At 50.5% G+C, this 27563-nt stretch overlaps 1 protein-coding gene across 3 annotated transcripts; it reads right to left on the minus strand.

Annotated features, from left to right (window-relative positions):
• Positions 1 to 1130: 1130 nt before the first annotated feature.
• Smpd4 (sphingomyelin phosphodiesterase 4, neutral membrane (neutral sphingomyelinase-3)) lies at positions 1131 to 27336 on the minus strand. 3 transcript variants are annotated; one of them, XM_005391811.1, is made up of 20 exons: positions 27233 to 27336; positions 24650 to 24733; positions 23070 to 23144; positions 21918 to 22060; positions 21699 to 21774; positions 21049 to 21157; positions 20893 to 20945; positions 20589 to 20740; positions 18523 to 18655; positions 14723 to 14794; positions 10724 to 10810; positions 7124 to 7269; positions 6433 to 6523; positions 5830 to 5930; positions 4963 to 5126; positions 4276 to 4481; positions 3527 to 3760; positions 3115 to 3246; positions 2870 to 2998; positions 1131 to 2650 (listed from the first exon to the last, which is right to left on the minus strand). In XM_005391811.1, the coding sequence occupies exons 2-20, from the start codon at positions 24686 to 24688 to the stop codon at positions 2321 to 2323; spliced, it is 2472 nt and encodes an 823-aa protein (XP_005391868.1). In that variant the 5' UTR covers positions 24689 to 24733; positions 27233 to 27336; the 3' UTR covers positions 1131 to 2320. The 3 variants fall into 3 exon arrangements, with proteins under 3 accessions (XP_005391868.1, XP_005391869.1, XP_005391870.1); XM_005391812.2 differs by lacking the exon at positions 27233 to 27336 and adding an exon at positions 26991 to 27181; XM_005391813.1 differs by lacking the exon at positions 10724 to 10810.
• Between the last annotated feature and the right edge of the window lie 227 nt (positions 27337 to 27563).

Raw genomic sequence — 27563 nt, forward strand, 5'->3', positions numbered from 1 at the left:
GTGAGGCAGGAGGATCATCATTGGAGCCCAACCCTACGCAATTTAGCAAGAACTTGTGTCAAAAATTTTAAAAAAGAGCTAGGGAGGGCTGTAGCTCTGTAAAAAGATGCTAAGGTGGTTTTTTTTGTGTTTTTTTTTTTTTTGTCTTTTTGAGACAGAGTCTCACTATTCTGGCCTTGAACTCACTTTGTAGTCCAGGCTGGTCTCGAACCTGCAACGATCCTCCTGCCTCAGCCTCCCAAGTGCTGGGATTACAGGCATGAGCCACCATGCCCGGCAAAGATGCTAGGTTCATTCCCCACTATTGGGGCGTAAGAGGTGGGGTGAAGACATAGTAAGGAAAGTTCCTTTCAGTAGTGAGGGTTGAACTCAGGGCGTCATGGATACTAGGCAAGTGCTGTATCACTGAGCTACACACTCAGCCCTTTTAAAAACCAAGACAGGGTCGTCTTATGTTGCCCAAGCTAGACTTGAATTTATTATCCTCCTGCCTCAACCTCTCAAATAGGTGGGATGTCCCAACTGCCTGACTGGGCAGGTAGTTCTTGGAAGAGCTGCGTTTGCCCTGTGGGCTCTCTAGTCAGCCAGACCTCCACCAGGAAGCCCCAGGCTTAATGCCTCAATAAGGCAGAGGATGGAGTCTGGGGGGGTCCTGCACCTGAAAATTAAAGGGACTAAGGAGGAATACTTACTAGCCTGGAACTACAGGATGAGCAGCCCAAAGCTATGAATGCCCCTCAAGTTCTTGACTGGCTCTACAGGCACAGGCATCGGCAGGACCCAGAGGAAGACACCCCGAGCCGAGCTGGGAGGTACCTGTCTCCCTAAGGGTCTGCTGCTCTCCTCGGGGTCCAACACAAGCTTCAGGCAGCTGCAGATGTGCCAGGCACAGGGAGACCTACAGAGGGTGGAAGGAGCTGTCCCACTGACCTCCACCCTGGCCCACCATTTATCTGGGTTGGGCCAGGCACTGAAAGCTTTTGGGCCCCAAAGGGCGAGTGAACAGGCTCATGGCCCCTCGGGAGAGGGGTTGGAGGTCAGGACACCCAGCAGGTGTCTCAGCTTCCTGAGTGCTCAGGGACCCTGTGCAGGCGAACCTGCTGGACAGAGGCTGAGCCCAGATACCGACACAGAATCAACCATCGGTTTATTCAGATCCATGGTTAAGTTAGTTTTCAGTTTCATTTTTGATCATGGGCTCCAAAATGTATCCTGAGATTACATCAAAACACAAGGCTCAACATTTACAATTTGAAAACATGTTTTTTTCCTTTGGTACCGGGAATCAAACTCAGTACTTTGTGCTTGCCGGGCAGGCGCTGTGCTGCTGAGCTAAATCCCCGGTCCCTATTCTTTTAAAAAAAAAATCCCCCACACGCCAAAAACAAAGGCTTGGTTTAAAATCACCACCAAGACACTGCTGTGGTGGTACATCGTCTGCTGGACAAAGGTGAGACTGTGATTTATTTTTGACAATGAATGTGTAGCTGTCATACACCAGATTATCAAAAAGCTTATTAAAAAGTGTTACTGTCTCCGAGTACTTGGTTTATGGAGAAGCGAACACTGCTTTTGCCCACTTTGGTTGCAGACAGAAGACAGCAGGACTCTGCTACAGCCTGCTGACAACCAGCGCTTGCTCATGGTACAGGACTGCAGAGGCTTGGGGGCCAGAGGTAAAGTAGGGTGCTGTGCTCCGAGAGGGTCTCCATGGAATTCTAAAGTGGCACCTTCGGCCCAGCTTTGGACTTGCCGGGAGAACATAAAAGAGAACCAGTCTTCCTTTGCCAAACGTGATAGCAAACCTTGGCTTTAAAGTGAATCAGGAGAGCCATTATCTAGTTTTTCAGGAATTTCTTTTAGAAACTGATTCTTGCCTGGGGGGAGGCTAAGCTGCTACTGGGGAATCTCATGGGGGCAGATGTCACAACTTACTCTGCCCACTTCAAGGACAACCACAGGGGAGAGTCCAGGCCTGGAGCTGCTGCGGACACAGCAGCCTGAGCTTCACATGGCAAAATCTTCCAATGTTACAGAGGCCTCCAAGACTAGCTCAGTTGCTTATAGGGTCTTGGGCTGGCACAGTGAGTGGCTGCGGCCAGCTCTGGTTGGCACAGTGTGGCTCAAGAGCCCTCCGACCCTGCCCCTTCCCTGTCTCCCTTCTCATTTCAGTTTCTTCTGGAAGATTCCATGGTCACAGGAAAATAGTATGCAGAAATCCAAAGATGACCGCACTCTGGCTTAGAAGCAGCCTGCCAGGGCCTCTCGGGCCTGGTGCAGCAAATGCCAGCAGGCTGCTCTGGAGACAACGGCCACCCTGTCAAGGCTGGTGAAGCTTTCCCCGTTCCGTCAGCAGTGTCATGGCCATGGCATAGAGGAGGTAGCCCAGGACAAGAAGCAGAGCGCAGGGCAGGGGTCTGATGCTCAACAGAGAGCCCATGACGAAGGCCAGGAAGAACGAGAGCAGTGTCCGGTAGCTGCCCAGGAAGCGCAGGCTGAGCCGGGGTCCCCGGGCCTGGCTGGCTGCCTGCCTCCGCCCCACAGGGCTCAGCAGGTGCCTGTTGGCCAGTGTAGGCTCGATGAGGTGGTAGCGACAGAAGCTGCCAAGGAAGTCATCCCGAGAACACAGAGCAACCATCTGGTCTGCAAACTGAAGCACAAAAACTCAGACGGGACGGTGACAGCAAGTGCGAGAGGCCTCCAGGCAGGCAACATGCTCTCAGGCCATCCCAGGATTCAGGCAAGCCTCGCAGGCTCACTCTCCATCTGGACTCTGTCCACACTCACAGGAAAGAGGGTGGCGGGTGGGTTTGCTGCATCTCCTGGAACCATCCCACAAGTGGCCAGGCCCGCCCTACTGCCCACTCACCCTGCAATTGATGGCAGATGACAGCCGGAAAAGCGCTCGGACCAGAGTGGCGTTCTCGTAGCTCCGAATGGGCTGCAGCTCTAAATCCCCCTGATATTCAATTTCAAACCTCCGCAGCCCATTGATGATCTAGAAAGCCAGACCATGAGGACAACTCAGAGATACACCTTTGCCAACAGCCCAGAAGAGCCTTTCCTGTGTACTAGGACAAGATGCAAAGTCACAGGATGGTAGAGGCCTCTTACCTGGTAGCGGCCCAGGGCTGTGAGGATGAGCCCGTCCTCCCCCACGATGCAGTCTGGGAGCTGCTTCTTCCCATTTTCATCCTGAGTGGTCCCCAGGGCGAGTGTGAGCTGGGCCAGCTGGGCTTCACTAAGCTGTCAGAGAGAAACGTTTCTGCTTTCAATTCCTAGGTGAAAGATAAAGGTCTTTATCCCTTCAGCCTCTGACAATGAATGGTAATGAGGAGACCCAGACATGACGCCTTAGGTGCAGACCCATCTATGAGATGGTCCCCAGGGGGAGGAAGGGGGCCCCTGGGACAGAAGCCATGCTGGAGACTCGTACAGGCCCTGGGACTGGCCATGGGCTGGCTAAGGAGCTAATCTCTCACGGAGGGGACTGCACTGGCCATGGGACAGGCCCCAGGCCTCATACTCGGAATATCTGGCGCAGGTACTCCAGGGCCTTCTCCAGGTACTCGTCTGTCTTGCGGATACTGTCCTGGCCCATCTCGTCCAGGTCGTTGCCTGAGTAGCTGCTGTTTGGGTCTGTGGGGGAGAAGCCCAGCCATGACAGGAAGGACTGGCCAGAGGGCGTCTCCACACACTGGTCAGAGATGGACCTGGCTGTCTGCTTGGCTTGTGTGATGAGCTGAGCCAGGCGTAACACCTGTGAGGGAGACACAGTGACAAATGGCTTGGGTGGGGGGCAACCCCAGCACCTGGCCACACACAGGACAAGGCTGTGCTGTTATCAGACAGGGTGACCTGAGGGCGGGAGGTTACACGCAGACGGGTGAGGACCAGGAGGGGCAACTTAAGACTTATGGATGAACTTCTTGTTTTTGTTCTGTGTTCTGAGACAAGGTCCCACTGTGTAGCCCAGGCTGGCCTGGAACTGGTGCTCCTCCTTTTTTAGCCTCCTAAATGCTGGGATTTCAGGCATGCACCCCTACACCTAGCATATGGATGATCTCTTAAATGTGAAAAATTTCCAAACTCTGCCATTATTATCAGAAAACAAAACTAAACTAAACTAGTCTTTACTGGAAAAAGAGGGAGACACAGCAGTGTCTCCTCAACACACAACCTCCCTCCTCTTTTCTGGAACTCAGGCGCCTTCCAGCTCTGTCGGTTCCCACTTCTGCAGGGACCACAGGGCAGCCGGTGTCCCCAATCACTCACCAGGGTCCGGACCTCAGGCCCGAACATCGGGGTGTACTTGCAGTCCTGGCCCTCCAGGCTGTAGACATGGCTTTTCACCTTAAATGAGGCATCAGTAACAGCTGGTGGCCATGGTGACAAGAAGCTGCCAGTGACAGTAGGAGTTGTGAAGAGCCGGTGCTGGCGATGGGGGATGACGAGTTCTGGCTCCAGGAACAGCTGCTCACCTGGAAGGCAGTACTCGAGTCTGGCACCCACATCACGGGCCAGGCCAGAGTGCGGGTGCTCCTGGAAGGGCTCCGAAACGCTTCCCGTGGGCAGGGCCAGCAGCCCAAGGGCCAGCTCCTGATGCTCAGGGAGCTCCAGCCCACACCAAAAGGAAGCCAACAGTGACAACAGCATGCTGGGGACCATGACCATCTCCTGATCCACCCCATAAGACTCACTAGAGAAGCAATAGTTTTGAAAGAGCTGTACAGAGTTGGTGGTTCCACTCCCCTCCTGTCAGGCACACAGGGACCCCACATGGAGTCTGCAGCCAAAAGGAAGGCGGGGTGCAGCCAGGCTCAAAGACTCCCCGCAAACCAACCTTGTGCAGAGTCACCTGCAAGCCCATGAGGCACACAGCCTTCCCTGGGTCTTTATGTGCTGCTTCCTGCCAAAGACAGCCCTGGCTCCAATCCAGCTGGCCCAGGACTGATGACTTACCTTTTTGGATCATTTCAGCCAGGTTGGGCTGGGCAAATACTTTGGCCACTCGGAACACCATGAGCGCGTTTTTGGGGCTGACCAGGTCTGTGCGGAGCGCACGGTTCAGGAAGCCCACGAAGAGCTTGGTGTACACCAGCAGGTTCTCCTGGACGAAGGGTGCCCTGGGGACCGGGGTGCAGGTCAAGACCACCCACTAGTGGCTGGTGCCACACTGGTCCTAACCCCTAAAGCTCCTGGCTTCCTGGGGCTTCTGGACTCCCTGGACAAGACTTTATGAAGGTGTCAGGAGTGTCAACTCTAGAGGCCAGGGAGGAGAGCAGTGCAGAGGAGGCAGGACCCAGGCCCTCTGAAGACCATGATCTTCGAGGGTGGGGTGCTCTCCAAGAGATTTAAGGCCATCCTGCAAGGCTGGCCTGAAGCCTGATGGGCAGAGGGAAGAAACGGCGGAGGGGCGAGGAGAAGGCTTTGGTTCGGGAGAGGAGCATTCTGACGCGCTGGCAGAGGCCTGGGGTTAGAGGAGCAAGCTGGAGGTGACCAGGGTGCTGCTGCTGTGGTGGCAAAGAAGGAAGGCAGGTGGCTTACGGGCAGCCTGGAACACTGATCTGAGCCCGAAGAAGAAAGGCAAGGAAATAGGCAGAGGATCACCAAGGGGCCTTGGAAAATCCCTTCTGGAACAAAGCTCAGTACAGGATCGGCTGGCCTGTGTACCCACTGTCCAGGGCCTGGGAAAAGGACTCAGATGGCCACCAGAGTCAGAGTCAGAGTCAGGCCACCCAAGCACAGGCCCCCGGCTGTCCGCCCACTGCAGCAGCACACACTCATGGGAGCAGACGGAAGTGAGGGGCGGAAGGGCCAGGGCCTCACCATTTCTCTAACACACATCGGGACTGGGAGTCGTTGCTCTGCGCCTGCTTCTCAGATGCGTACCTCCATGGCTGCAGGTAGCTCAACCACATTTCCAGGACCTAGTAAGGGACACGTGTGTCCTGAAAGCCTGCTGGCTGTGGGGCCAGGGCCCTAGGCTTTCAGTCACATTCTTGGGTGGCCTAGCCTGGCCCCCGAAGGCCAGCTGAGGTAGAGAGGAACATAGCCTCAGCTGTGGACCACAGAAGGGTCCGGGGTCCCATCACGTTCTGGCCTCTGACTGATGCCAGTGGGATCAGCTCCTCCCACAACCCCCAAGAGGGCACAGCAGGAACTTGCGTAGCACAGTGTCATTTACCTCCCGTGGCAGCCCTTCACGGACCAGGCTCATGAGCGCGCCACGTGCAGTGGGGAGATGCCAGAAGACACCCTTCAAGGGCTGACAGACAGGGTGTGGCCAGGCTTTTCTGTTCCTTAGGGTCAGCTTTGGCAACTCTAACCAGCAGAACAATGGCCTTTCAAGACTTCCTTCCCTCCCCTCAAGGTAGCAGTCACTTCCCTCACCCAGAACAGAGGGCAAAAGGGAAGAGGGCCAGAACTTACCGCTCTGAAGGATGCATCCAAAGGCCAGTGGCCAAAGCAGTGCTGCAGGAAGAGGTAGAGCTTCTGCTGGACGAATCTCGGGACAGCGACCCTGCAGGGGTGTGGGTATAACAGGCTGCCACCAAGGAGCGCTGGGGACTCCCTTGGAGTTAAGATCTGTTTTTAGTCCCATTTTTCAGAGGAGGAAACCAAGGTTCAGAGAAGTCAGGGAGCATCCTAAGGACACACGGTCACAGGTCGCTGGGCCAGTATGATTCTTTCATACACCTCTCAGCTCTACACCAGTCACCTGGTCTGCTGGCCCGTGTCCTGAAGGTGGAATGCGGGGAGTAGCGGGGTACGGTGCCACCAGCACAACCTCCCTCTTCAGCCCTGACACTGGGAAGGAAGGGACAAGCCAGAGTTGCAAGACAGGGTCTCTCTCTGGCCATTGAAAAGGGCAGATGTGGAGAGGAAGCTTTAGGAACAGAGCAGTGGGGCAGCCCCTGCAGCTCTGGAGCTGCATGGGGTGAGACAGGCCCCTGTGAGGTCAGGCCTCCGCCACCTGCCTGGCTCAGCTGAGGCCTCCATGCTCTCAGCAGGAAGGGTTGCCTTGTCCCACTCCATGTCCTGGGTAAAAGTCACGGTGGGCAATGTGGTGGGAAGGAAGAGGAGCCCGGAAGCTGCAGAAGCCCTGCCAGCCCGCACCCACCGTTTAAACTCCTCCAAGGGGCTGGTGGCGTGGGAGTGGGCGGAGGGCGAGACCTGCTCAGGCTTTAGGCTGTTGGCAAAGGCATGCAGGTGCTTCAGCAACAAGCGGACTACTAACACGTGCTCCTCAGAGGGTGTGAACGACTCCTAAGGAGGGTAAAGAGGCTGTCAGGACCCAGGAAGTCTGACTGCATCCTGCCCCTTGGCTGGCCACTCTGCCACCCCGCAGGAGGCACGGGCCAGGAGTAGGGCCACCCCCCGGGATCCCACTGTGCCTAGCATTCAGCAGGTAAGTCTCATGTCACTTGCGGCAGTGAAGCGCATGGCCCAGCTCATGGCCAGCCTGCTGCCTGCCCTAGGGAGAGCCAGCTGAAAGACTCACTGCAAAGTGCTCTCCAATGCACCAAAAACCCCACTGCTGCAACGTACAGCCGTGAGCCCCAACACAGTCCTGCCTGTGCTGGCCTCAGGGGTCCCTACACCTGACCAGCCAGAGGACCAGGGACAGGGGCAACCCACTGGAGCTCTGGACCCGGGGTCGCCCGCCTGCTTCCTGGGTGTGTGCAGAAAGCTCTCAAGGCTCACCTGGTAGGGGTGGGAGCTTCTCCTTTCTCCCCAGTTCGCTCTCTGGCCACAACCCTGACTGCTCTCCTGCTTCCTCTCCTACTCACAGCCAGACAGGGGCCCCAGAAGAGTCCTCTCCTGCCAGTGGACCTGTGGTCGGCCAAAATCCTTCGGAGAAGTGCAACTTAACTTCTCACAATACAGAGGACCTCTGGGGCCAAAGCCTGTGAGTGAGGAAAGCTTTTCTGCCTGCAGCAGGGCTCCCCCAGCTATTCAGCATTCAAATGAAGGCGGGCTCAGTGGCGCCCTGGACTGGACTGGGGCGGGGTAACATCTGAAGGCGGAACCCCACACCCATCCTCAGCCCTCTGGGTTTCAAACAACTTGCAATGCTGTTCCGGCATGGGCCCCAGCCCTGAGGCATTGTCCACTCAGGCCTCTGTCATGAAAATGCCCCCACATATCCAGGTCACACCCTCGCTGGCTTAATCTCAAGATGGAACTATGGGGGGAGGCTACGTTCTTCTGCTTATTTTCAATTTTAGTCTCTGCAGCGAAATTTGTATTGTTTTCAAGAAAAAAGTATAAAATATAATGATATACTCTGTCTTCTGTAAAACTCATGCTGAAGTTTAATCTTCATTACAAGATACAAGCACCAAGCAAGACCTTTCACAAGCACCTAGGGCTATGCCTTCACAAATGGACCGATCCAATCATGCAACTAATGAATTAATGGGTCATCTGGAGAGTGGGTCAGCTCTGAAAGCCAGTTTGGCCAGGTCTCCCTCATGCTCCCTTCCTTCTGCCATGTGATGATGCCCTGTGCCACTTCAGGACTCTGAGCTGTAAGACAATCACCAGACGGAGCCCTAGATCAGTGATGGCGAACCTTTTAGAACTCTCATGATACAAACAGCCTGCTGCAGCAATGGGTGCCATTGGTTTACCAACACTGCAGACCTTGGGCCAGAGCTGCAAGCCAAAATAAACCTCTTTTCTTTGTACCTTACCAGCCTGTGGTACTGTGTTACTAGCAACAGAAATGAACTAAGGCACAATAGTAGCATTAATACTAACTAAAAGACCAGAGGAACATCAATGCCAGCTTCTAACACACACACACACACACACCACACACCACACACACAAACTCTGGAGCCTTCTCCTTCTCTATAGCCTCACTCCTGGCCAGTGACCTTGACCCTGGCCTGGGATCCTGGGCTATGATGTCATCCTTTTAGGTCAGGAAAAGCAACAGCACCCTCATAGGAACTGGCAGCCCAACTTCCCCTGCTAGGCACTTAGCATACCCCATCTTTCTTTTTAGAACTCTCATGATACAAACAGCCTGCTGCAGCAATGGGTGCCATTGGTTTACCACCACTGCAGACCTTGGGCCAGAGCTGCAAGCCAAAATAAACCTCTTTTCTTTGTACCTTACCAGCCTGTGGTACTGTAGCCCTTCTTAGGGGCCAGATGCTGGTCTCCTACTTCTGGCAACCACACGGCACCATGTCAGGCTACCTTTATGCTATGTTTGCTAAGCCAAACTTCTCTCCCCACTGTCTCTTCCTAAGCCAAACGCCCACGCAGAAGCTGGGGCCACAGTTGCACTTGGCCTCCTCTATCCAGGGCCTCGAGTATGCTAGGCAAAGACTGCCACTGAGCCACACCCCCCCCGCCCCCCCATCCCTACCACCGGCTCACTTCTTAAAGAGATGTCCCACAGGTGGTGGCACAGCACTTGCCTACTATGTACAAGGCCCTGGATTCAATCTCCAGCACTGACAAAAAAAAAATTTTAAGGAGATGTCCCCAAAGCCCTCAGCATTTTCCGCTGGGCCCAGCCTCTCAAGGACTCTTAGTTCTCCTGCTATTGAGCCTGAATGGCGGCTGAATCTAGGCTCAGCCAAGCTTGCTGAGCACCTGGTCCTCCCAGGGGGCTTGTCCTCCCTCCTCAGCACAGCAGCTTCTTCTGAGCAGGACTCCACTGTGAGCTGAATTTCCCATCCCATCCCACACCATGAGTTCCTCTCTTGGCTCAAATTCAAACATAACTGTTGTGTGTTCCTTTTGCAGCCAGGATAAAATGGACAGAGCTGTGAGCTCAGCCCCATATTCCCACCTTTCCTCACAAATCTGCTAACTCCACTGTCCCTGAAACACTCAAGTCTCTCTTAAAAAAAAAAAAAAACAAAAAAACACAAAGCAAGCCTGAACTCATTTTCACTGACTTCAAATCCATCCACACACTTGTTGCTACTACCTACGCAGACAACAGTCTCCACAACGTCACCGCCTGCTCTCACTTGCCTCCAAGAGTCTACAAGTGGCTGGAGTTCAACACAAGGTCAGGCCTGGCTGGGCTGACAGCCTCGTCAGCTGTAGGGTTGAGCTCTAAGTTCTCCTTACCCACACTGCTGTACATGCAGACTTAGGGTACCTGCAGCCTCCAGGCGGGCTGGTGGCTCTGAATAGGGCAGAACCCACACAACCCAGACGTCCCTAGGCCTCTGCATCTTTGCCAGTTTCCGGGCACCATGGCCTTGCCACTGCAAAGCTCCAATACCTGTGAATGGAGACTCCTCCCCTGGCTGGACCTTGACCAAGCAGATTCCGTAAACCCGACAGCCAGCCAGGGCTATATGCCTCACTCCATCTATGGCTACACATGCCAAAAATCAGGCTAGTTGTAAAGTTGGGATTTAGGCCAGGCTGAAGGCTGACCCCTGCCTTCCCTGAACCTATAGACTACACTCTGGTCAGAACTATTTTTTTTTTTTTTTTGTCTTTTTTGAGCCAGTCTTGCTATGCAGTTTAGGCTGGGCTTGAGCTCACTTTGTAGCCCAGGCTGGTCTTGAACTCCTGCCTCAGCCTCCCAAGTGCTGGGACTACAGGTGTGCACCACCATGCCCAACAGAGCTAGTCTCTTAATCCCCTGCAGCGGGCCTCAGCCAGACCCTCACTCTGCCATTGCGCTGACAGGCACGCTGTGCTCCCACTGTGGGCGGGGGAGGGGAGGAAACTCCAGTACTTGATAGGCGTGGAGGGCCTGGAGGCTGGGTTGGGCAGGGCTGTGGAGGGCGCTGGAGACACTGAGTCGGTAGTGCAGAACCTCCAGCTGAGACAACACACAGAGAGAAGCCAAGAAGAGGCAGGAGGGCAGAGGACAAGACAAGGTGGGGAAGGGGAGACATGGGACAGGACGGGGGCAGGGGAAGTGGGAGAAAAGGAAACAATGAGAAGGAACCCAGAGGAGGAAGGAGAAAAAAACAAAAAACAAAAACAAAAACAAAAGCACGTCAGTGACAATCCAAACAATCACAGCCCCAGCAGCCTGGGGCCAGCAAAGCTCCACCCCGCTTGGTGGCCCAAACCTGGGACTCAAACCACAGGCAAATCTGCTGTCAGGCCCATGTTGGGCGCCCTCCTCAGCCTCGTAGGCTGAGACCCAAGTGGATCCTTCAGATCATGGGGGAAGCCCATTCATGTTGCCGGGGCTGACAGCCTCTTCAGCTCTGAGGTTGACCCAATTCTGTCATCCCACCACCTCCTAGACCACACCATGTGGTGCCTGCCCCCTACCGCCCAGGACTCTAACTGGAATATGCTGCAGGTCATCAAGGCACAGAAGGGCTCAAGGCTCAGGGAAGAAATTTGGGGGGAGCCAGTTTCAGGGTTCTCTGCCCCCAACAGAAAGTATACAGTCGGCCCTCTGCATCGATGGGTTCCACATCCACGGGTCTGATCAACCAGACCAAAACATGGCAGTGGTGGTGAGAAGTGCACCTGTACGGAACATGTACAGGCTATCTTTCTCTTTTTCCTATTTGTTTATTTATTCTTTCATTCATCAGTACTGGGGATTGAACCCAGGGGCTCTAATGTGCTAGGCAAGTGCTCTACCATGAGCAATAGCTCTAGCCCCAATTTTTCTTGCAATTGTTTCCTTAATAATATTACTGTATAACTATTTACGATATTTATAGTAGATCAGGTATTGTAAATGATCTAGAAATGATTTAGTGTACATGGGAGGACATGCACAGGTTATACACAAATCCCGCGTCATTTTATATAAAGGGTAAGATCTGTGGATTTTGGAATCCATGAGGGTCCTGGAACAAGTACCCCCAAGTACTGAGGGACAACTGTAACTTACTGGAGTTTCCTTGGTTGTCTTGAGAAGAAATTTACCAACTTGGGAGGTACTACATATGATATGATCAATTCTTATTTGTCCAAATCATAATCAATGTCCCTTCCATAAGTGGTTCTCTCTCAGAACTGGGGACAAGATGGGTTGCCAAAGTCTGGATCCCGTGGGCAGCACAGACTGAGCCCACCAGGGTCACCCTCTGCCCCACACACCCCATACTCTCCCACACTCTGAAAACAGCCGAAGTTGTACTCATCAGTTATAACTACGGGAAGACAGCCTTTCCTACCTCACTAGGCCTCTGCCTTAAAAATACCCAGGGCTCCCAAGGGAAAGAGCCCCCGCATACCCACAGTCAGCAGGACTGAGGCTGGGACAGGCCCGGACAGCCGGGGTAACAGCAGAGCTGGCAATGCCCACCCCAGGACTCTCTACCCTACCTCCCTGCAGCACTGCCGCTGCCTTCCAGCCAAGCACAGCCCAGAGGCCCCCAGCACACTTCTTCCCCAGGCAGCACGCCCCCAGGGCTCCACACAGGTGAGATGCACTTGCCAGGCGCTGAAGTGACTCACAAGGAGGCAGGAGCATAGCAGGATGGCAAAGTCCTCTCCCAGCCTTCCTCTCAGCCAGACCCCAGGCTCAGGGAGGAACCAAAAAGCAAGGTCTCAGCGCAGTCCCTGTGCCTTCCAGGGCTATATGCCTCACTCCACCTATGGCTACACATCCCAAAAATCAGGCTAGTTGTAAAGGTGGGGATTTAGAGAACACAGGGCTGGCACCATGGCCACTTCCAGGGCTGTAGCCATCACTGCCTCCAGCTAGTAGGTAGTGAACACATGCCCTGGACCCACAGTGGGACTTCAGGTGCTGCATTTCCATCATTTGGAAAGCAAGGCTAGGCAGGGACTGGCAAGGATCTGTGTGAGGTGGGCATAGCGCAGGCCCCAATAAACAGCAAAAGGCCGATAAACAGTAAAAGGCCCCCTAAACAGAGGGGAAAACTGCAGCTGTTTTCCTCAGTGCCCATCCACTCAGGTTTCTTGGATTGTGTTTTGTTCTCTGCCTCACTAGGAGGAAGCAAAGGGCAGAGCCTCTTGGATGCCCAGTCCCCTCAAAGCCAGTCATTCTGGTAGGTCTCATTCCCCTAAGGTCTGACAAAGAGGAAGCAAATGGGACAAAGGCTAAGCCGCCTCTACTAGATCCTGTGAAGACACAGGTGACCACCCAGAAAGGTCTTTCTGGTTGGCCCTTGAAAGTGGTGTGAGTGCCATTCACTCAGAAGACACCGTGACAGACAAAATAGTGCAGCACAGCGGCCCCCGCCTCCGCACAGCCAAGACACATGCACGGGGCTGAGCACCTAGGAAAGAAGCTGGGCCTGAGAACAAACCCAGGGGAAAGCAGCCCAGCCCCCAGGCCACCGCTCATCAGCCAGAAACATGCAGTGAGTCTGCACAGGAAGCAGGCAGGGCATGGCAGGCTCTCGGTGGCTCAGCCAGGATGGACAGTGTCGTGGGCCTTTCCCCATTTCCCTCCTCCTAGATGATGCCGAGGATGAAGTTCTGGAGCACCCTGTGCTTAACAGTGCGAGCCAAATCCCATCCTCCACACCGGCAGCACTGGGGTCTTACAACTGGCTGCAGAGACTGCAGTAGGAGGAGGAGCAGAACAGTAGTCTCTCCTCAGAACTGGAGTTCAGTTACAGGACCCCTCTCAACTTTTACTTTTTAATTTTTTCCCCACTACTGGGTGAACCAAGGGCCTTTGCACTAAGTTGAATCCTCAGCCCTTTTTATGTATATATATATTTTAAATTTTGAGACAGCTTTGCTGAATTGCTTAGCCTGGACTCCCATTTGTGATCCCCCATCTCAGTCTCTCAAGAGTGTTGGAATTACAGGCACGCACCACCACAGATGGCTCCTTTCTTATGCTGAGACAGAGTCTTGCTAAAATGCTAAGCTGTCCAGGCTGGGCTCAAATTTTCAATCCTTCCACCTCAACCTCCCAGACTGCTGGGATTACAAGCATGTGCCACCATGCCAGCTACCTCTAGACTCTCCATTCTTGAGGAAGCCCTCCAGAATTTTGCCTGGCACTGACAAAGTCAAAGCGATGCACAGAAGCCACAGACAGCAGACCGAGTTGGTGACAGTGCCTTGGGCACTGGACCAGGCATGTGTGTTTCAAGTTGACTCTTAAGTGTCCATGGGCAACTCAATAACTGGACAGAACCATTTCACCCTGAGGAACTTAGTGCCTGGCCCTGGGACAGCAATGCCAGGAGGTGCCAGGAACTCTGCCATGTCCATGCTTTTGCAAACAAGTGCCTTGCCCAGGAAAAGAGGCAGGGGAAAGGCCAAGGAAGAGGAAGGGAAGGAAAAGGAGGAAGGAGAGAAGGAGGAAAAAGACCAGGGTACATGCAGAAGAGTAGAAGGTCCCACCCAACACAAAAGTGGTTGCTTCTGATGCTCTTGAGGAGGTAAGGACAGGACGGGCAGGCACAGGATATCAAGTTCACCACAGTGGCAGGTGTCCACTCAGGGTCACGAAGATATTGCTGATGGTGACGGAGAAACTGGGAAGTGTCTCCCAGAGGCCTCTGCAGTTTCCCCTACCTCCACAGCAAGAGCACCAGAATCTCTGCTGTTGCCCTGCCACAAGGGAACCCTGAAAGCTCCACAGGGAAGACCCAGAAAGGATACACCTCCAGGCCCTAAGGGCCCACCCTTTGTAGTATAAGACCCTCATACTGCAGAACAGTACCCACCTGGCATTAGGTGTCTGAATGAGGGGTGGATGTAACTTAAGACTGAGAACAAGAAATGGCAAATTGACCAGAGCCAGTAACAGGAAACACAACTGGAAACATACCTTGGCATGAGGGGACTGCATTTTCTGGTACATCTCCAAAGAATAATGGTGAAGCCACATTTCAACAAAAACCTACAAAAGAGCATTAGCTGATCAAAATGTTTAACAATAGTGTCAAGACCAGTCCATGGGGAAAGGAGTGTCTCCAATAAGTAGTACAGGGAAAGTAGCGTATCAATATACAAAAGAATGAAGTTGGAGCTGGGCATGATGGTGCATGCCTGTAATCCCAGTACTTGGGAGGCTGTGGCAGGAGGATCTTTGCGAGTTTGAGACCAGCCTGGGCTACAAAGTGAGCTCAAGGCCAGCCTGAACTGCATAGTGAGACCCTGTCTCAAAAAGACAAAATAAAAAGATGATCAAGAATGAAACCGGAACCTTATCTTGCACCATATAAAAAAGTTAACTCAGTTGGGTGTGGCAGCACACCCCTGTAATCTCAGCACTTTGACTGAAACAAGAGTATCACCAAGAGTCTGAGGCCAGCCTGGCTGAGGTGAGTTCAAGGCTAACCTGGACTATATAGCAAGACCCGGTCAAAAATACGAAACAAAACGAAACAAAACAACTAACTCAAGGTGGACCAGCAACCTGAATGTAAGCTAAAATCATGAAACTCAGAAGAAAACAAAGAGGAAAGCTTCACTACATCAACAATTCAAACAATTTCTCTGACATGACACCAAAGCACAGGCAATGAAATGACAATGGGATTTCATCAAAAGACTTGCTTTTTTTTTTTTTTTGGTGGCAGTACTGGGGATTGAATCCAAGGGCTTCACACTGAGCTACATCCCTAGCCCATTTTAAAATTTTTATTTTGACACATGGTCTCCCTAACTTGCTCAGTTGCCTGGGCTGGGCTTGAACCTGCGATCCTCTTGCTTCAGCCTCCTACACTGCCAGGATTCCAGGCAAGCACTACCATGATCAGCTAAAAGTCACTATTGATAGAGTAAGAATATAACCCACAGAATGGGAAAAAATACTTCCAAACCATGTACCTGAAAAGGAATTTATTCAGACTATGTAGAGAATATCTAAAACAACAAAAAAATTAAACAATCTGATTTTAAAATATGCAAAGGAACTGGGCATGGTGACACACACTTGTAATCCCAGCTCTTGGGAGGCTAAAGCAGGAGGATCACAGTGAGTTCCAGGCCAGCATGGGCTATAGTAACTTTCAGACCAGGCCACAGTGAGTTTAAGACAAGCCTGAATTACAAAGCAAGACCCTGTCTCATTCTCTAAAGATACACAAATGGCCAATTAAGCACATGAAAAGAGGCTGAACATCACTAACCACTAGGGAAATACAAACCAAAACAAGGAGACACCACTTCACAGGTCTTGGAGTAGCTATTATCAAAAAAGCAGAAAATGCTGGGGGAGGGTAGCACATTGGTGTAGCGCCTGCCTGGCAATCCGGAGTGCCTTCCCATGAGAACACAGGGCTGGCACCATGGCCACTTCCAGGGCTGTAGCCCCAGTACCACCCCCCCCAAAAAAAAGCAGAAAATAACAAGGCATATTATGGATATGAAGAAACTAGAACCCTGTGTCCTCCTGATGAGAATAAAATGTTGAAATTGTCAAAAGCTGTTCGGGGGCCAGGGATATAGCTCAGTGGCACAACACCTGCCTGGCAAGCGCAAGGTCCTGAGTTTGATTCCCGGTATCAAACAAAAACAAAAACTGTACGGTGGTACTTCAAAAAAAATTAAACACAGAGCCAAGCACTGTGGGTCCCAGCCACGGTTGAAGCAAGAGGGTCACTGCAAGGTCAAGGCCAACCTGGGCTACACAGTGAGTTCAAGGCCAGCCTGAACTACAAAATGAAACCTGTCACAAAACAAAATATCAAGCCAGCCTCGGCAACTTAGAGACCATGTCTCAAAATAAAAAATGAGCTGGGGATGTAGCAAAAGCCCTGGGTTCAATCCCCAGTACTGCAAGAGGAAAAGAAACTAAATATGGCAGGCTGTGGCAGGAGGACAGCAAATTCAAATCCAACCTGGGCAAATTAGTGGGGACGCTGTCTCAAAATACAGATAAAAGAACTGGGGATAGAATTCAGTTGTAGAACGCTTGCCTACCATGTACAAGACAAAACAAAAACAGAATCACCATGTGATCCAGCAATTCCATTCCTGGGTATATACTCAAAAGTTCTCAAAGCTGATACTGGAGATATTTATATACTCCTGGCCATAGCAGCCTTATTCCCAAGAGCTAAAAAGTAGAAGCAAGCCGGGTGTGGTGGCTCACACCTGTAATCCTAGCACTCGGGAGGCTGAGGCAGGAGGATCGCTGTGAGCTTGAGGCCAACCTGGGCTACAAAGTGAGTTCAAGGCCAGCCTGAACTGCATAGCGAGACCCCGTCTCAAAAAGACCAAAAAAGAAAAAAAGACCAAAAAAGAAAAGAAAAAAAAAAAAAAGACAAAAGCTGTGTAATCTAGATAAATACTCTAGACATGAAGTACCTAGAGTGGTCAAATTCTTAAGAAACAGAAGACAGAATAGTGGTTTCAGGGGCCTGAGAAGAGGGGGACATGGAGTTACTTAAGGGGTACAGTTTCAATTTCTAAAGATAACAGAGCATTTTGGTGGTTAGCATAGCAGTGTGAACGTAGTTAACACTACTGGACAGTTCACTCAGAAATGGTTAAAATGGTAAAACTTACATTATATGTACTTTACAATAATTAACGTTTTTTTATTTAAAAAAGCTCCTTCAGTGTTCTGGTCCAGGAAACAGAACCCTTCAACTCTGTCCTGTTAGTGTGCGTCTCAGTCATCTGCCCACCTCATGGCTGGCACAGCCCACAGCCCACATCAGCTTGGGCCATCTGTACCACCATAGCTTCCTCTTATCATCGATGATGTTTCCTACCATTTCAACCCCTTGGTGCTATTGCAAAAATGGGCTGGGACTATAGCTCAGCAGCACAACACCTATCTGGCAAGTGCGAGGTCATGAGTTCAATTCCTGGTACCAAACAAACAAACCACAAAAAACCTGGAAGCTTCTAAAAGCAGTGCACCACTCACACTAGTTACATTCATGTAAGTTAGGAGACCAAATCATATCCTCTCTATGTTTCAGGCTGTCAAAAATAATGCTGTGGGCACACACACGGGCACACAGTGGCACGCACCTATAATCTCAGCACTTGGGAGGCCGAGGGAGGATTGCTGCAAGTTTGGGGTCAGCCTAGACTGCACAATGAGCTCAAGGCCAGTGTGAACTACAAAGTGAGACCCTACCTCAAAAAAACACAAAACAACCACAACAAAAAGAGAGCAATGCCGTGGCTACCAAGTCAGCCTCCGAACCTACACCAAAACCAATTTGCTGTAGTGCACAGAGGGGCAGGACTGCTAAGGAAGTGGGCCAGCCAAGATCCTTACTGGTAGAGCACTGCTTAGTGAGCCTGATGCCCTGGGTTCAGTGGGGCGTGTGTGCACGCACAGATTTCTTGTCTATTTTCTGTATGTCATACACTCTCAGAGTGATGGGATTTGAGAACTATCCTCATGCTTCAGGACTCCACTCCACATGCTGGAAGATGGCTGAACATTTTGGGGTTATTTTGTTTCTTCTTTTAAATATTTATATATTTATTAGTTTTAATTTTTATTAGCACATGTTTGCAGGACATAACTATCACATTCACTGTGGGAAGTTGGTACATGTACATCACACATTTTAATTCTTTTTACTTCCCTTTCTCCACTTCCTTGCCCCTGAGCAGTTAGTTTTGAAATGGAGGCAGAGACCACCCTCACTGGCTCACCTGGAGAAGAGTTTCTGACCTCCAGATCTCCTGGGAGGTAGGGTCTGCATTCACAGATGTCTGATGAGAGATATGTCGCTTCAGGAGGCTGGTGTGGTGGAGGCCATAGGAGGCAAAGGGCATGGCCGGAGTCCTGATGGTAACATAAAAAGAGGTCTCAGTTACGGACTTCTGCTTGCCAAGTCAGGGACAATCCTGCTACCAGTATGATGATGTGGGTAACCAATCACAACATGTTGAATCCTACAATGTGGGCTGGACCAGCATCTGCACCTATCAGACCTCCAGGTGCAGACTGATATACTTGAATAAATAAACAGGGAACAGTGGTCCTTAACATTTAACAAGTGCAGAAGAGAAAGTTAAAAAACAACATTGGGCAATTGCTCTATGAAGAACTGATTTGGCCAAGAATTAACAGAGGATGCTAACATGAGTGGTAATTACATACTCTCAACATATCTTCCCACTAAATCATCAGTATTAATTTAGGCACAAAGTATAAATTTAACTTTATAGCAGAAAAACCTGGCTGATCTTCTTGGCCCAGGGACCAAGCTTTTGTCATCAGTAAAGGGGCACGGGGATAACACAGGTCTCCTGACTGTACGTTTGAGAAGGACCTGGTGTCACCACTGCATTGTTCCTGCCCAGAGTCCAAGCTGGGCCTAGTCATGAGCAGACAAATAACAGAGAGCCCACATAAAAGAACATCTACAGCCAACCCGTGCACTTAATGGGTCAAAGCTGGGAAAGACAGAAAGATTGAGGGCACCCGAGAGACCACTGCACACAGTGAGTGAGCTGGACCCCTGCCAGACAACAGATGTGAGTAGGACAGCTGGCAGTGAGCCTTACAAATGGCCTGAGGATTAGGTGGTGGCCTGGTAGCAGTACTTGTTTCCTGGTGTGGACATAAACACCAAGGTCGTGGAGGAGAATGTGCCGGCTTCAAGGAAATGCACTCTGGAATACAGAGCGGTCCTGGGTTGGCACATCTGTAACTTGCTCAAACAGCCCCCTCTAGGGGGATGTAAAATACTGTACAGTGGAAGAGAGGATAAGAAACACAGCAAAGTGTCAACATGTCAGAAGTCTGGGTGAAAGGACTATGAGAGTTCTTTATGTTATGCATAGTATCTTTCCAAGAAAGATACTCTGAAGTATCTTTCCAGAACTCTGAAGTTATTTCAAAATAAAAAGTTAAAACAAATGAAAAAAACAGAAAACCAAGCCTAGAAAACTGCTTGGTAGCTACATTCTGCCTTGTAGAGGGCGTAAATAAACCCTGTCTCCAAGTCTTCCTTCCCAGGTGCAATATCACCACCATGCCAGGGTCACCAGCCACCGTTACCACCTAGCAGCTTCTCCTCCTTCCTAGACCCGCAATGCACTCTGAGAGCACTGGATCACACATAAGTGTGGGTGAAGGCACGGCCCCATATGCACATGCCAGCAGGTGTGGGCTGGACCAGCATCTGCATCCTCAGGAAAGGAGTAGTCCAGGGAAGAGTGGGAAGGGGCAGAAAAGCCAGGGCAGGAGGGGTTCCAGGGAGGAGTTGGCCAAGAGACCCCAGCCAAAAGGCCCACCAAGCCTTCACGGAACCAGCTAGAGACTCCCAATTCACCCTCAGACTGAGGTGCCAGTGTGAGGCTGAGCCTGTGTGGCCTAGTACAAAGGCTTGCCTCCTTAGCTACCCCCCAAGCCCACACAGGCTAATCCTTCTACCCCTGCTGTGAAGGATGGGGTGGAGCATCCTGCTCACTACCTCAGTGGGTCGTAGACGCCACCAGCAGTGAGGACTGCTGTAAGTAGAGCACAAGTCTGTTGTGCATGTTGTCAATAAAGCCAGAGACCTGACAGCCTCAGTGATAGCCAGATACCACCAGACACTAAAACACAAGATGATCTGGTTGCGCTGGGACAGCTGGTGTTAGGAAATGAGGCATAAGAAAAACTGGGGAGTCTTGGAAAAGGGGTGATACCACTGTCCCTACGGGTGATGCCTATGACCAGGCAACTCCCTTATAGAAGAGCCAGGTCTTAATGACCAAGACAGCCTTACCTGGGAGCTGGTGACGGGCTGGTTCCACCAGGACTGGAGGAAAGTGGAGGGGGCACGCTGCCTTCAGTGGGCAGGAACCATGACAGGTACCTGTCCACCAGGGTGAAATAGGCACAGTCTGAAGTACGGACACGGAGGGACACGGGGAGTGGCTGGAAAACCAAACTCATCATTAGTGTGGGCTCTGGGGAGCACCCTGGCTTCCTCAGGAATGAGTAACCACAGGGACGCTCCAGGCCAAGCCCCAACCCGCCACAGCAGGATGTGGTAAAGGAAGCTTCACTCAGAGGCATCCTTTCCGTACCTTCTGAGTGATGAGGCTCAAGGCAAAGAAGAATATGTAATACTCAAACGGATCTGTTGGCAGGGTCAAGGAGTAAACACAGGATTCATGGGCCACCTCCAGTGACATGTGCTGACCGCTCACAGCCTCCCCACCTTGCAGGCTACCAAAGGATACTGAGGGCCAAGTGCAGGCCAAGGCCCCCGCTGGGGGGAAACTGAACCTTGTTGTGGTACAGAGGGCTGTCAGGGAGGATGCGCTCCTGGATGGATGCCTTCACAGGGCCCTGTGGAGACAAGAATGTAGGCTTCTGGGCAGGCGCCAGCACGGTGCCTTCTAGGCAGTGCAACTCTTTGGGAAGGCTGCTGAGGAAGAGGTGAGCATGTAGAACCTGCCTGCGGAAACAGTGCCCTTCCTCTGGCACTTGGGATAATAGGCTTTGCTTAGAATTTTTCTTGTCATCCTCACAAAAATCCAAACAGGAAGGAGAGCAGTGGAATGTGCTTTTGGGCCCCATCTCCTTTGTCTCTCATATGTACCGGGCAAGTCACTCCTCAATTTGCCCCTGAAAGACTGGAGATTCAGAAGAGCAAAGGAGCCAGTCACATCACCTGCCTGCCACCCAAGTCAGCTGCACACCATAGTGCCTTCTCTATCAGCAGAGTCTGTAATGACCTCTGAAAAGCTGCTACTGCAAGTTCTACTTTGGGATGCCTTCTGGGTCCTGCCTGCTGCCTAGGGTCACCAACCCTCTCAGCCCCTGCCTGCTTACTACCTTAGCCACTTTTTAGCCTCAACCACCACTCTTACCACCACAGTTTACTTACAGGTAAGTAGGAGACAGGAAAGTCAAACTTATAGTCTTCAGCTTGAAGTTTATAAACCAACTTCATCATTGGGCCACTGTACATAAAATTAAACAAAAACAGCACAAATGAACTGCAAACTATCTCACTCTGATTTCTTCTTAATTTAGTAAGTAGAATGATTTAAAAACAAGATCACAAGGAAGTATCTAGCCCTTCATAGGCACCAAACCTACCTACCCAGGATCTAGAAATTCCATTACAATGCCGTATTCCACAGGGTTCACACGGCCCTGCAGGCATCGGAGGTTCCAGCCAACGAGGACACCATCCAAACTGCCGAAGATGCTCTCTACCAGCAATGGGAAGATGCTGTGCAGCTCCTGAAACAGTGCAGGGAGGCTGGGGGCAGACTTGTCAAGGACCAGTGCCCACTCCCATCCCAGCTGCTATTCTGCATTATGCACTGCCCACCTCTCTCTGAAAAGGTCACTCCCAGGTAGAGACCCACAGGACCACCTGTGTCCCATAGGAATGCTGGTGTAGTGGTGAAAAGCACTTCTGAGTTCTTCCACTGGGGATACTGGACAAACCAAGCAGCACCACTTTATATGTGGGCTGGTTAAATAAGCCAGCCTGAGGCTGAGGCAGGAGGATCTCTGTGAGTTAGAGACCAGCCTGTGCTACAAAGTGAGTGCAAGGCCAGCCTGAACTGCATAGCAAGACCATGTCTCAAAAAAGACAAAAAAAAAAAAAAAAAAAGACAGCCTATGATTAAAAATGTAGTTAAAAAATTTGCTGGGTGTGATGACATATGCCTATAATCCCAACACTTGGAGGGTGAGGCAAGGAGGACTACCATGAGTTTAAGGATAACCTCAGCTACACAGCAAGACCTTGTCTCTAAAACAAAACAAAACAAAACAAAACAAAACAAACAAAATAAAAAATAGAGGGGCGGGGGATTTAGCTCAGTGGCACAGTGCCTGCCTGACAAGCGCAAGGTCATGAGTTTGATTCCTGGTACCAGAAAAAAAAAAAAAAAAGAGTGCAAAAAAAAAACCCAACAAACTTTTGATCTAAAGAGAGCTATTAAAAAGGTCAAGATTGTTCATTCTCAGTGAAGTCTCTGAAACAAAATTTCAACTTACTGTCACTTGGTATAAACCTATTATATAGGCTGATTTCCTGGGCTTGACAAGTGTAGTTGTAAATTAAATACATATTTTAAAAATATTTACCTGAGGGTTTTTCTACCTTGGCACTGTTGACATCTCAGGCTAGACACTTTTTGTGATGCAGGGGATTATCTGTGCATTAATCCCTGGCCTCTATCCTTTAGAAGTATATACAGTAAATGTGCATATGGCATGCCCCAAAGAGATGTCATACCTTTGCTGGAAAATCTTCAATGACTTTTACCAAGTCTTGGCACCTCTGTGCAAAGGGCTTATTTATAGAGTCGGCCTAGGAGACAAAGTGAAAAAAAAATCACAAACATGTATGCTCTACACCTTCTGCAGGCATTCTGGGTTGAATCAAAATGGTTATTCAAGCAACAGATATGAGTCAGACACACAATCACTAATCTCGTTCCCCAGCACCACATGCATCAGGTTCTACATGTGTTAGTGGCCCCAAGGATGCTACTAAAAGGGAAAAGCTATAGTTCTACCCTCTCTAGACTAGTCCTTCTCAGGCTTGCTTCTAAGCACTGTCCTCAGGCAATCAGAGAACTGTGCAATATCAGAATGAAACAGACTTCCACCAACCCATAAGCAGGGATTCAGCGCTAGGGTCAGCCTCACAACCAGCAGAGAACTCCTGCTGTATAAGTTATCTCTTGTAGTCTACGAGTACTGAGTCTGTACACATGAATCAGAACTTCCCACCTCACCAACTGTGACTACACTATCATGATCATTAATGAGAATGCCCAACAAATCAAAGATTACAGCAGAAGCATTCTTTTCTCTTAATCAGTGGAGAGGAGGGGAGGAAAAGGAAGGATAGGGGAAAGGAAGGGGGAAAGGGAAAGGACGGGGAGTGGGGAGAGGGAAAGGAGGGCGAGGAGAGGAGAGCCTTTAAAAAAATAAGGTAGCCTGAAATTATACATGGCCTCATCCAAGTCAACAGTAATCATGAAGGCAGCAGAAAAACCAGCAAACATTTAGGACAAGAACTGAGAAAATCTACCTGAAGTCATGTGTTGTGGAAAAAGTACCCTGACTACATAGAGAAGAGAATTCTGTGTAAACAGGTTAAGATCAGGTGGAGAGGCCCCAGTGTTAACAAGAGGGCTTTCCCAAGGATGTCTAACACCTTGTCCACCTCCAAATACAAGTAGATATTACAGAGCCTGAGTCAGAGATGGAGACCTCAGCTCTTCAAGCGATGGGTCAAATCTGTTGGCTCTAGTGATGTATACAAAGTAAAATTGTCATTCCTAATGTTGACAAAAAGCAATCCCAGAGAACTAAAATTAGAAATCTTTATCATCGCTACCTCCTCCATACCTCATTTTTCAGCATCATGTGTACTACTTAAAATACAATCCCAGCTGCCCCCAGCACAGCAGTCCCCCTCCATTTTTCACTGATAATAGTTATCAGAACACTTCATATGTGCATAAGGACTTGTGGATCGTCAACATTCTGACAGATGTCTTTCTCACATACTTCTCCCCACTACTCTGGGAAGAATGAAAATGGCATCTGAATTAACTCATTCTGTAGATGAGAAAACTAGAGCTCAGAGGTTGAATAAACCCAAAGTCCTACACTAATAGGAAGGCCAATTCATGCTTAATCATTGTAACTCTGAGTCTTGTGCTATCTCTACTGCATGCTAATAGAGACAAAGCACTAAAAAACAACCACTAGAAAGTTCTCTGAATCAGTGGAAAGAACTGTTAAGTCCCTCAGCTATACAACTATTGTCACACTGACACTTCAAAGGCAACTGATATTTACCAGTACAGAGCTGGGCTGTTGTAGGTGAGGGAACGCCATAGTAGCCTTTCTTGGAGAGTCAAAAATGGTCGTGTTAGGAAATCACTGTGGAAAAACAAGGATGAACTATCAGTATCTGCCACACAACAAAATATTATGGAGTTTCACAATACCCAGGAGAATCATAACTCAATACACTGCACTGTCAATTCCATGCTTTATAGAAATGTCGTTCTCACACAGTCCATGGGCCAGCTTTGGAGCTGGTGCCTTTGATAACTCTTATACAGCTCTTACTACATGCCAGGACTGGTTTTGAGGGCTTTCTACACATTTCCTCATTTGATCCTCTGTGATATGCAGAATTCGAAAGATAGCCTCCTCCATTCCTATCCCTTGGTTATTCAATCAAACAATACTTTATATATGCAACTCAAGTCCCAAGTCAGTGGACTTTAAGATTAAGAACAATCTCCAGCTGATAGTGCTATATCTCCAAGGAACTGGATTGTGTCAGCAACCTCAATAAACTTAGAAGCAGATTCTTCCCTAGAGTGGGCAAATAGGAGCAAAGCCACCAACACATTGATTTTTGACTTATAATACCCTAAGCAGAGAATCAAGCTTGAGTCTGCCTGGACTTCTGACTATACATCTGGGAGATAACAAATGGGTGCTGTTTTTTGTTTGTTTTGGAGGACTGAATCCAGGGCCTTCATACTGAATTACATCCCCAGTCCTCTTTATTTTGAGACATTTCTCACTAAGTCATGAAGTTGCCCAGGTCAGGCATGAACTTTCAGTTCTCCTGCCACCCTAACTGTGTGCGTTATGGTTTGTGTCTAGATGTTCTCCTAAGCCTCATGCAGTCATGGGGCGGGCTTCTAGAGATTTTGATTGACTCATGGTCCAAAGCTGGGATTATGGGGAGCCTGCATACAATATAAGGGACGGAAAGAGGCTAGCTCTTGCTGATCCTCCCTTTTTGCTCTTGCTGCTTTTGTTGTTTTCTGCAGCCATGAACTGTTGCCCTCTGCCATGTGCCACTCTGCCTTGGAGCCAGCCAAGTATGGACTGAAATGTCCACAAACTGTGAGCTAAAAAAACCTTTCCTTCTTTAACTTTGGGTGTCAAGTATTGTGTCCCAGCAAGGACAGAAATGTAACCAAGACAGTGGGGTATTTTAAGGCGCTAAGCTTGTTAAACAAAAATAGAAAATACATCATCCTACCCTTATGAGGTCAGTACAGATGAGGAAACAGAGAGAATGGGGCTAGCTCACTTGCCCTACCCAGCCAGTAAATAGCGAACCAAAATTGAAATAAGTAAGTCTCCTCACAAACCTCTCACAAACAGGTGGGTAAAGCACATTACCTACGCTCTATGCAATGAAAGCAGAAAAGCCAAGGGAACCTTTGAACAGGTCGTTAGAAAATTTCCAGATTGGTACATCTCTGCCCAACCTGTGCAGAAACTAGAAACAGCCAGAGTTGGGCGGAACAGAGAGGAAGCCTGCAGAGTTCTGTCAATGGGATAGTGAGGGCTTTCCTGGCACAGCTTTACCGAGCACACAAGCGAAGACAGTGAGGTGGCAAGCGGCAGTGTACATGGAGGGAGAGACGCTGGCCATAAGGAAGCCCTGAAGGCAGTTGGGAGGAGACGCAAGTCTTCGCCATTTCAAAGAGGAACACCTCCCCAATTTTTAAAATTCTTAACTTTAGCTGTCGACTTCAGTGTTAAGGAACACTTCAAATGCCTCAGTACTGACCTACTTGGTCAAGGGAACACCACACAAATCCCAAATTACCAAAGCAGCATAAAACGTCACACTGTTTGATAAGGGCAATGCTTAGAGATGAAGTGAAAGCATCTCTTGCTCAGATGAAGCTTCAACGCCAGCAGCTGCAAGAATGAGGTCTAGGCCAGTCAAACTCAGGTCTTTCCCTGAAGAGGGCTGTGACTCCAAACACACGGTTTTTGACCCTGTCGCGGTCACGCTCCCCTCATCACACCCCTCTGCATGCTGTGTACGGACAGTTCGCTTCACCCCACCCCAACATCCACTTTAGGAGCTGCTTCGGACCCGATTTTGGGATTTCTTCTGATAGTGCCGGTCCTATGCCAACGTCAATCAGGCCAAGCGTATCGCCCGACTGCCAAGACCTTGTGGCGGCTGAAAAGCAGCAGCATCTCCTATGGAGTAAAGCGTTGAGACTCCCCTATTAAAGAGCAGGGACTGAGGCTGAGCGATGTCCAGCCACACAGGAGGAAAGGCACGAGTCGGTACCGCTCATCGAGCCTAAGGTTCACCTTTAACCCAAGGTTCTCGTTCCCTCTACTCGTTGGGCAAATGTTAACCGACCTCATCCCGAGACGAGGCGTGCGGGCTGCGGGAGAAGGTGCCACAGGTCAGACCCCGGGACGGTGGTAATAAGGTCTTAGACGGAGCCCTCTCCTTTCCCCACCTCGCCGGCCCAGACCAGTGGAGTGGCCGGTGCCCGGGCCGAAACCCTGGGCTCGCGGGGAAAGGAAGGCGGCCTCGGCGGGGGCACGAGGAAGCCGCAGGAGCGCGGAACCGTCCCGCGCGTGGCTTCAGCCACTCACCTGTGGAACTTTTAGCACCGCAACCCTAGGACTGGAAGACGCCATTCAGCCGCAGGGCGTCAAACTGTCGTCATCAAACTGCGCGCGACGCCACACCCCTCCCCCGACCCGGCGGGAAAATTGCCTCTATCGCTTCCATCGGCTACCTCAAAAAGCGCGTGCGCAAAGCGAAAGCCCGCCCCATTGGAGGGGCGCTGTTGAAAGCGCATGCGCAGAGGTGGCTCTGAACCCCTGTGGCCTGAATTTAACGCATTTTATTATTTTTTAAACACATTTCAGCCACAGCAGGGAATGCTCCTGGCTTGAACAGAGGCCGTTTATTAGGCCCGCC

The sequence above is a fragment of the Chinchilla lanigera genome, unplaced genomic scaffold (genome assembly GCF_000276665.1).
Source record: "Chinchilla lanigera isolate Chin_1 unplaced genomic scaffold, ChiLan1.0 scaffold00041, whole genome shotgun sequence".
NCBI lineage: Eukaryota > Metazoa > Chordata > Mammalia > Rodentia > Chinchillidae > Chinchilla > Chinchilla lanigera.

Coding starts and splice junctions, on each gene's coding strand:
- Smpd4 (XM_005391811.1), bottom strand. CDS start 24,688: ATGGCGTTCCCTCACCTACAACAGCCCAGCTCTGTACTG. Junction 21,775..21,917: donor ATGGAATTTCTAGATCCTGG/GTAGGTAGGTTT, acceptor TTTTATGTACAG/TGGCCCAATGATGAAGTTGG. Junction 20,741..20,892: donor TGAGCCTCATCACTCAGAAG/GTACGGAAAGGA, acceptor TTGGTTTTCCAG/CCACTCCCCGTGTCCCTCCG.